The following is a 10,184-nucleotide window of genomic DNA, read 5'->3' on the forward strand; positions in this document are numbered from 1 at the left end:
CTCCAAAAAATGAAAAAAAAAAAAGGAAAAGAAATAGAATGATAAATAAAACGCAGCGTTTGCTTAGAGGCACAACGCACAACGGCACAAGACAAAGAGGCTAACCTGGTCGTTTCAGCGGGTTCAGGTGTTACGTTATCGTAAGGAAGCAGAGAGAGAGAGAGCAAGGTGAAGGGGAAGAAGGTAAAGGAGAAGGAAGAAGGAAGAAGGAAAAAGAGGAAATGGGAAGCAGAGGTCCACCTCAAAGCCTTCCCAGTTCAGCTGCCTTTTCCAGAGGTTACAACTTCGCTTCCACTTGGGAACAGGTTTCTCTCTCTACTCTCTCTCTTTCTCTCTCCAGTCTTGTAGATCTTGTCTTCAACCATCCACTAACATCACTTCATCCCATTCTCTTCCCAAATCCACCAGATCTGCATCCTTGTGCTCACTGATCTAATTCCGTATGCTAAGTTGGAATTTGATGTGTGTGTGTGTATGTAATTATTTTTTTTCCCCAGAATGCGCCTTTGACAGAACATCAACAAGCCGCCATTATATCCCTCTCTCATGCCGTTTCTGAACGACCCCTCCCTCTCAAGCTGGTAATGCCCCCTTACTACTTCTACTACAATCAGAAGCTTTTCTCATCGACCATCAACTCTTGTTTTCTGATTCACAACATCTAATAAATTGAATTTACGTAGGCTCAGGAGAATGCGTCGGTGCAAGACACTGCCTTGACGGTTAAAACCAAGGATAGCTCGTTCGATGATAATGGTGCTGTTCAGACTGTTATGGTCAACACCAATCAAGTACCTTACCCACCTTATCGTCATCTGATTCTATGGTTTTGCCTGTTAACCGGTGATTATTGAAATAATTGTTGATATCCTCTATTGCTGCAGTTTTACAAATGGTTTACGGATCTTGAATCTGCCATGAAATCAGAGGTTAGTGTGGTGATCTCTTGAAATTGCAGTTGTTAAAATTTTGGTTGTGGAGTGCAACTTAAATTTATTCTGTTATCCGTTTGTAGACAGAAGAGAAATATCAACATTATGTGAACACTCTAACGGAGCGGATACAAACATGTGATGATATTCTCCAACAGGTGATTTATATATAACATGGTTATGGTTGGTGGGTTAGTTGTAGCAATCTAATTTTTTGACTGTTCTTTTCTTACAGTTTCCCATTTGTACTTCTTGAACTCATGCAGGTTGATGACACCCTAGACTTATTCAATGAGCTACAATTGCAGCATCAGGCAGTAGCTACAAAGACTAAAACGCTTCATGATGCATGTGATAGACTGGTATGGTTTCGTTGCTTATCACCCAATCTGATTTTTTATTTTCTAATAAGAATTGGTTGCTGTAATCTCTTATTACTTTGAAAATATTGCCAGCTGGTGGGGTATAGGTTCATGTGTATATCAAACTAATAAATAAGAAATTCAGTTAATGCAAGGTTGGAAGTTGGAGAGTTTAGGTTGCTTTGCTACATTTTTCTGTATATTCCATTTTAAAAATTTCAGCTGAGGATAGGTGAATTCTTTGTATCTGTTATCCCTAGTGGGAGGTTGAGAATGATTTAGTTTTTGACTCAGCCACCTTTGTTTCTTCTTTAGCTGAAATAACTGATTTTCTGTTGTATTTTTTCCGATTACAGGTACAAGAGAAGCAAAGACTAATTGATTTTGCGGATGCACTTCGTAGTAAACTCAACTACTTTGACGAACTGGAGAATGTAAGGTTTGACTGCTGGCTTGACTGGAGCTTTTCTTAGATTTTTTCTCCATCTTATCTGTTTTTTTATCTATTGATATAATAGGATATTACTCTTTGAAGAGATTGATTATGATAATATAATAGTATATTCAAAATACATAGGCATATACATAGGATGGTGCCATTATGGTAGATATTATGACAGTGCAACTATGAGTGCAAGTACTAATGATTTCCCACAGAGCATGTAATTAAGGAGGAATTTTCTACCTTAGTTTTTTCAAACACTGTAAAATAAATTTCATATGTATGTCTAGGTTGGACAATTTTCAAATTTTTCCTTTCATTGTTTTAATGGATTGGGCTAACAGAAAATTGTGCTGTGGATTTCAGATATATTATATGCTGCAGATGATTAGCACCCCTTGCATTTATTATTTCTATGTCATACATTTATTGCTTCAATCTTGCCTTTTTTATTGGCATATTAGACTTTTATCATTTTTGGTAGGGATGTTATTTGTACTAAAACACTTAATTGATGTAAATTGTAATGATAACTTTGTTGGTGTTACTGCTATGAGTTATCAAACAGCTCTTAATGCTGCTGTTTTAGCATAGTTGTGAAGGCATTGCAAAGCTGCAAATTTTTATTGATTCTACAAGTGATTATTTGGCTTGTTTAAATTCTTCTCTGCAGGTTGCTACGAATTTTTATTCTCCAAACATGAATGTTGGAAATGAGAACTTTCTCCCACTTCTCAAAAGGCTTGATGAATGCATCTCGTGAGTAAATATCCAGTTTAATTCTTGTATGTTGTTATATTGGCATATTCAGGTTATATTATGTCACTAGGTGATAATAACGGGAGCTTTATCTGCTTTTTGTAATTGAACATTGTATGTGATCATTGGCTTTTTTTTTTAACCCATATTGAAGGTATGTTGAAAGCAACCCACAGTATGCAGAATCCAGTGTTTACTTGCTTAAATTTAGACAACTTCAGGTATTTAAATTTATTTATATGAATTGTTAGGTAACTTTAGCAAACAGTATGTGCCACTTTTGTCCTTCTTTCTATGGTTCAAACTCCTGCTATATCTCATATTTGTATGCGCAGCTTTGAATGATTTGAAAATTTTGTTTTTTTTTTTTATAGTCCAGAGCACTTGGCATGATGCGCTCCCATGTATTGGCTGTTCTTAAAGGTGCCTCTTCTCAGGTAAGGATTATACATATGCATTCTCTAAGGACATAAATATTTAGAATTTGATGGTAAGGAAAGTTGATATATACCCTCACATCAGGTCCAGGAATCAATACGTGGAAGTGGGGGTGGCAAAGCATCCATCTCTGAGGGAGTAGAGGCATCTGTAATATATGTTCGCTTCAAGGCAGCAGCAAGTGAGGTAAACCTCTCTCTCACTCTCTGAAAATAAATATATGGATTGAACATATGGTAGATGGTCATCTGTAACAAATGCGCCTTTTCGAAGTAGATAGCTAGTTATTTGTACATCCAATGAAAAATTGTAACTTTTGCAGCTTAAGACACTACTTGAAGAAATTGAAAGCAGGTCTTCAAGGAAGGAATATGGTCAAATGCTGGCAGAATGCCACAAATTGTACTGTGAGCAACGCCTCTCGTTGGTGAGAAGATACATCTTTATAAATTGTTTGTGCTCCCCACCAACAGGAAAAAAAAAAATCATTTTATTGGGTCAACTGATTGCAAGATTTTTTATTTTATTCCTTACAGATAAGAAATATTGTTCATCGGCGGATATCAGAGTTTTCCAAGAAAGAGTCCTTGCCATCATTGACTAGATCAGGATGTGCATATCTCCTACAGGTAATGTCATTATGTTTTTCTATGGCCTTTTGGTCATTGGTTTTCTGTGTTGTTCATAGAGAAGGCAATTTTCATATATTCTAAGTATTTAGGTTGCCTGTAAATGGTGCTAAAAAGTAGCACCACACACCAACGCAAGCAATCAAGGGTAAAAATGAGGGCGGAGACAATAAAAATGGAGAAGTGCATTCTGGAGGCAGTTTTTTGAGAAGATAACTTTCAAAAAAAGATTCTTTTTATAATAATAAAATATGTTTCTTTATAAAAGTTTCAAATCTTTTTTTGATTAAAGAAATTTTTTATTTGGATGAAGTGATGAAGAGTGGAAGAGTACAAAGAGATCAAGCTTTCTAATCTCTCAACATTTTGAGAGTTTATAAAAGAAGTTATGACCGAGAGAGAAACTTTGCTTAAAATGTTGTATTTTACACCAAGTGGTGATCAAACAGCTAATTTTATCATGCAAAACCTGGTTGTTCGAGAATTAGCCATCGAAGATATGATAGTTATGTTTCAACCAAATGAATCAAACTCTTGCATAGATTTTGCATATTGCCACTATGATTTGGCTCCAGCAAAATTAGTTGACTGGAACTGATCCAAGGTTTTAGGGCAATTCAATGCTTACCATGGATAACGAACAAAGTAACTCATAAAAAGTTAGCCACATGACAGTGCAAAAACAAATTTGTGGAACTGATTCCTTTTGTAGACGTAACACACACATTAAGCAAATAAGTACCCTACGCCTTACGAATCTTCAGCATGATAATGGTGTTTATTCTCTCAAGTACAGGTGTCCAAATAAAGGATTTAACCTTAAAAGGAACTTGAACTTTCAGATGGATTATTTAAGGTAGGAAGTCCAATTCAGGGGGTTAAGAGACCTAAAGCTTTTTATTTGGGCTAGAGGACTCTATCTTTTAAATTTTAGATGGATTATGCTTAACATTGCAAATTGTTTACTGTTTTGAACTGAGCATGTAATATCATACAAAGCATACATATTGTCAGCAGGGGAAAGAAAAAAGTTCTTGCAACTATTCTATTTATATGTTATGATAAACGTGAAAATTTAAATGATGTTACTTGCCTCTTATTGTTATGGCTGAAGGGCTTAATAGTTGTAATTTGAAGTGCAGGTCTGTCAACTTGAGCACCAGCTCTTTGATCATTTTTTTCCAGCTTCTTCAAAGGATATTTCAAGTTTAGCTCCATTAATGGATCCTTTGTAAGATACTCCTTCTGTATGTAAGAATAATACTAGTGCAGGATATCTTGCTATGGGCGATTGTACACCGGGCCTCTGATTAATGGGCCTTAATTAGGAGGGAGTTAGTTAGAAGAGTATAATAGAAGGTGAAGGAGAGTAAGGGATCCTTTGTGTTTTCATATTCAGCAATATTACACGCTTTCTATAGTATTCTGAAACATTTCTTATGAGCAGGGTCTTGGGAAATGCTCTGCGCATGTACATGCGCAAGTAGCGGTGATTGCGTGTTCTAGTTCTTTTTGGATTTCCTTCTTGTGGTCAATGAAAGAGTAATACTCATCCACAAAATGATGATTTTTTTTCCCTTTTATTTAGGAAACTGAGCCAATTTGATACAATACATATAATAAAAACAAAAATAAGCCTTGCTGAGGTTGTTGATGCCTCTCATCTTATATATGATCCTATATTTCTCTTTATTTGTTCTTTTCATTATTTGTGAATGTTATTCTTCAAAAGAAAAATTTCCATACTTTTAGCAAACGAGTATGCGTCTATCATTCTCATGGTTTGATCAATTTTGCTTGCAGGTCAACATATTTGTATGACACACTGCGTCCGAAACTTGTTCATGAAACAAATATCGACTTTCTTTGTGAACTTGTTGATATACTTAAAGTGGAGGTCCTGGGGGAACAGCCTAGTAGGAAGAGCGAATCCCTAGCTGGCCTTCGTCCTACATTTGAGAGAATTTTAGCAGATGTACATGAGCGACTGACTTTCCGTGCTCGAACTCATATCCATGATGAGGTACTCAATGTTAAATGTTGAATTGTGCCAATTTCATTCATATACTATATTTCAGTCTTTCATACTTTCCCCCCTTTTGTGAAAGAAATTGAACCCTTTTTGCCCTCGTTAATTGGTAAAAGCTCTTGGTTTTGTTTCACAAATGAAGGGTCTGGTAATCTGACTGTGTTGAGGTTTTCAACCACAATGTTTTTCTCTGTTTACCTAGTTGGCTTTTAGTTAATCATGTCTTGATTTATTGGTTCAACAAAGCATATAAATATCTACAACCATGTACAATATGAAATCGTAGCATGGATATCCACAAATCACATGTTGCATGTCTAGGGTTTAAAGTACTTCCAGGCATACCTAGATTACTGAAGTAAATGATTGCCAACCATATATTACTATTTATTTTTTCTTGTGAGTTGATAACTTTCTGGATCACCATATTTTTACCCTTGATGTGGTTTTATGATAGTTTCTTTTCTTATATCTTGATTTTGGGAAACCTCTTTTTGGGATAAATTTATAGATTGCGAATTACATACCATCTAAAGAGGACTTGGACTACCCTGAAAAGCTGAAGAGATCTGCTGAAAGTACATCTGAGATCAATCCTGTAAAGTGCCTTTACCTCTAATTTCTTTTTTTTGCTTGATTATAGATAAGTTATCTGTTAATGCTTCTTGGTATTGCTTACTATTGTATGCTGATTTTCTTGTAATAATGCTGATTAGACAAATTTTATGTTATGATTTTTTGGTGTTTATTGCTGCCTTTGTTGATTACTTTGTTATTTGATGATTTCTTTTTTTTTCTTTTATTTTTTTTAAATAAATTTTTCTTCTGCTATAACGTTACCTTTTCGGAACTGGAAACTGAGATGACTTATGCTATATTAAATATGATGCCAAGGAATGCTAGATTTTTTTGTCAGTTTTCACCCTATGGTGGGTGAAGCAGGCTATTCTTCCCAGAATCCCTTATTCGATATGATAAGTTTCTTTTAGGTATCGAATGAGGGCTGTTAATAATTCAAGAACATGTCATTTCCTTGTAGCATTCACATGCATGCTACACTTGTATTTGTGGTGTAGCATAGTTCTTATTTCACCGTGTACTGGATATTTCAACTTCTGTTTTGTGGTTATTGTGTAATGTTTTCCTGTAGTCACTCTTAGAAAATTGCCATATATTCCAGGATGCAATTCTATTTTGTATTCCCTATTTTACAATTTGCTTTAAATTTGCAGGCGGATGACAACCCAGACATATTTAAGACATGGTATCCACCGCTAGAGAAAACTATATCATGTCTTTCAAAGTTGTATCAATGTTTAGAGTCAGAAGTTTTTACAGGTTTAGCGCAGGTATAGTATGTTTAATCTGTTTGTCTTGTGTAATTGTTTTCTATTTAATTAAATGTTTACTCATGATCAGTTTTTGTTATTCCAAACAGGAAGCAGTGGAAGTTTGCTCAACTTCTATTCAGGTAAGGCAAAAATGAGCTATGCAGTGTAATATCATGATTATGGTTGAATGTGAAATATAAATATAGATGTTACAAAGGAAGTATTTCTCATTATCTATATAAAAGACATGCTTTCTTTTTATCATTGATTATTTGGATTTGATGACTGTCCTTCCAATATTAGCTTTGTTGATAATTGGTGCTTCATCTTGTCTACCACAGAAAGCAAGTAAATTAGTTGCAAAGAGATCATCTCAAATGGACGGACAGCTCTTCTTAATAAAGCATCTTTTAATTTTAAGGGAGCAGGTAATATTGAATATTTACTATAAACACTTGGGAGGTTATATAATTTGAGTAATCATTTTTTGTGTTCCAGATTGCACCTTTCAATATTGAATTTTCAGTCACACAGAAGGAGCTTGATTTCTCTCACGTCCTGGTTAGTGTTTCTTAAAGTAGTAGTATGCATTCTAAGCTGAGTGCAATATCTTTGTTCTCTTTGTTCAAGTGCTTGTCCAGTTTGCACTCCCATTTCCATGTTTGATATTTCTTTTTATTTAGTGAAGAAAAAGGAAGAACTTAATTCACGTCAGTTTACATAATTCAAAGTCAGTATAGGACTTATGAAAATTCTCTCTGCTATTGGTTTGCCTGCAAATATTACTGTCATCACCAAAACATAATTTGCTTTTTTGGTCGCTGATTTAATTTTCGTATCACTGATATAGTATGTTAAAGGATACTCTAATTTACATGTGAATACACTGTATGGTTCAGGAGCATCTACAAAGACTCTTGAGAGGTCAAGCTTCAATATTTGAGTGGTCAAGATCAACTTCATTGGCGAGGACATTGTCTCCTAGGGTTTTGGAAAACCAAATTGACACCAAGAAGGTTAGTAACCGTGGACCTAAAATTGTTTGTTGAATGATTTGTAATGCAAATCTCTTCTTGATGTTTTGGTCATCCATTCTTAGTTTGTTACGTTATCCTCATGTCAAATTATATAACAAACTTTGAAATATTAATCAACCATGACCATCCTTATGTTCCGTAACTTGGTCCCCGAATATAATTATTTCATTCCTTGTTATAGTTAAACCAGCAAAGATGTAATTGTCAGAAAAGATGAGGACATAAAGGGAGTATATCAACCCCTAAAACTACATATTAACCTTGGACTTAAAGGGAGTCTATCAAGTATCAAGCCCTATAAATATAGACTACATATAACATCCCTTTATTCCTCTGTCACATTGGTCTCTGAATCACTTTGTGTTACTTCATATGATGCATAATATATTTAGACTTATCTATTTTCCATTTCAGGAGTTGGAGAAAAGCCTTAAAGCCACCTGTGAGGAGTTCATCATGTCAGTCACTAAGTTAGTTGTGGATCCTTTGCTATCATTTGTTACAAAGGTTTGTGTCAGTAACCAAGTTATTTCAATTGTCAGCTCATGAACTTTTAAAAGATTCATCGCATTTATTTGAAGGCACTTTGTAAACATTTCTTAGAATTATTCCAATATATATGTAAATATTGAAAACTTCACGTCGTGGTCATTAACTACATTTTTCATTTGGTATTATTGTTTATAAAATACTGCTTCTAGAAATCAACCAATTTTGTTTTTGTAGGTTACAGCAGTTAAAGTTGCATTATCTTCAGGTGGTCAAAATCCAAAGCTTGATTCAGTTATGACCAAACCTCTAAAGGATCAGGCTTTCGCTACCCCAGATAAGGTCGCCGAACTAGCTCAGAAGGTTTGTCATCAGAGTTTTGTATTTTCTTTATTCATTGTTAATGTTATACTGGTTTCTGAATCGTGTGTTTATTTTTCCAAACTACCTACTTATGGATAGATGTGATGTTTTTTTCCGTCGAAGTTTGTGAATCTTGTTATTTATTTATTTATTTTTGAGAAATATGAGTATTTATCCGTCATAATTGTTGTTCTGTGCTCTTCTAATAGGTCAGGACAGCTATTCACGAGCAACTGCCAGGGGTAATAGAAAAGATGAAGCTTTATTTGCAAAATCCATCAACAAGAACAATACTTTTCAAGCCAATAAAGTAAGATTTGATGTGATTTAGAATAACAGTTATGCTTATTCTTGGTTGTTTTTTTATATATGGATTTGACAGGTTTGTGTTTTAAACTTTGTTAACATCCTTTAGATATGCATGAATCTGACCAATCTTTAAATGCTGTTATTTCTCATATCTTCGTGTAGGACAAATATTATTGAAGCACATACGCAAGTACAGTCCCTCTTACAAGCAGAATACGCGACTGAAGAGATCAAGATTATTAATCTAAAATCCATACAGGAACTGCAAACTGAGCTAGATAATCTTCTCTAAATTATATTATTATTACATTCTAGATAATTTTGTAAAATTATTAGCAAGAGGCAGCAGATTCGCCTTCTTGCCAGAGGATCTTGTGCAATTTTTTTTTAAACATATATACCGGTTGACATTCTTTTGTAGTACAATTTTTTCGTTAGTTAGCAACCAACCACATTTTTTTCCAGCATATTGTCGCCAGTGTTATTTTTGTAAGACAAAGTTGGTCTTGGATCTGCGTGACTGTTTAAAAAAATGGGTCATATGTTTCAGGAGCTTTAAGTTCTGTCATGTGTAAGGTACAAAGAACAATATTTGTAACGTCCTCGCGGGAAGGGGAAACGACACTTCTCCAATTTCAATCATTCTATATAAAGTTCTAAGTAAGTTCTTGCTGATCTATATATGTATGTTGCAGTCGATTCTGTGCTCCTAGAATGGTTTTTAACTAGACGTCTGTGTAATGCAAAGAAAACGTGAAAAAATAAATTTAAGGATTTTTCAAGATATCACGAAAATGTGGATCAATTATTTTTATTTTTTAAAATGCCAATTAGACGACTCCTAGAATTTTAACAACCAACAGTAAAATCACTTTGTTTTCCTTCAAATTTTAATTATTTTAAGACAATATTTTTGTTATTTAGCTTATTTCACTTTTATTTAACTATTTGCTCATAAAATAAATATTTTTACTCTTATGTTCTGGAATTACAGACTGAGTTATTCAAAAACAAAATAATAAAATAATAATAATAATATATCTTTTCATCTAATATTATCATTT

General features: G+C 34.2%; 1 protein-coding gene across 2 annotated transcripts; it reads left to right on the forward strand.

Moving 5' to 3' along the window:
• Nucleotides 69-9,795, forward strand: LOC107638427 (conserved oligomeric Golgi complex subunit 3). Of its 2 annotated transcripts, none has more exons than XM_016341687.2 (25): nt 69-305; nt 498-581; nt 684-791; nt 885-929; nt 1,016-1,090; nt 1,199-1,294; nt 1,651-1,728; nt 2,410-2,495; nt 2,650-2,716; nt 2,870-2,932; nt 3,018-3,119; nt 3,256-3,360; nt 3,470-3,562; nt 4,705-4,793; nt 5,366-5,585; nt 6,103-6,189; nt 6,824-6,940; nt 7,030-7,062; nt 7,264-7,350; nt 7,421-7,483; nt 7,822-7,938; nt 8,374-8,466; nt 8,686-8,811; nt 9,021-9,121; nt 9,283-9,795. In XM_016341687.2, the coding sequence occupies exons 1-25, from the start codon at nt 222-224 to the stop codon at nt 9,410-9,412; spliced, it is 2,349 nt and encodes a 782-aa protein (XP_016197173.1). In that variant the 5' UTR covers nt 69-221; the 3' UTR covers nt 9,413-9,795. The 2 variants fall into 2 exon arrangements, with proteins under 2 accessions (XP_016197173.1, XP_020975924.1); XM_021120265.1 differs by having other exon boundaries at nt 73-305; nt 409-581.

The sequence above is a fragment of the Arachis ipaensis genome, chromosome B04, assembly GCF_000816755.2.
Source record: "Arachis ipaensis cultivar K30076 chromosome B04, Araip1.1, whole genome shotgun sequence".
NCBI classification, from domain to species: domain Eukaryota; kingdom Viridiplantae; phylum Streptophyta; class Magnoliopsida; order Fabales; family Fabaceae; genus Arachis; species Arachis ipaensis.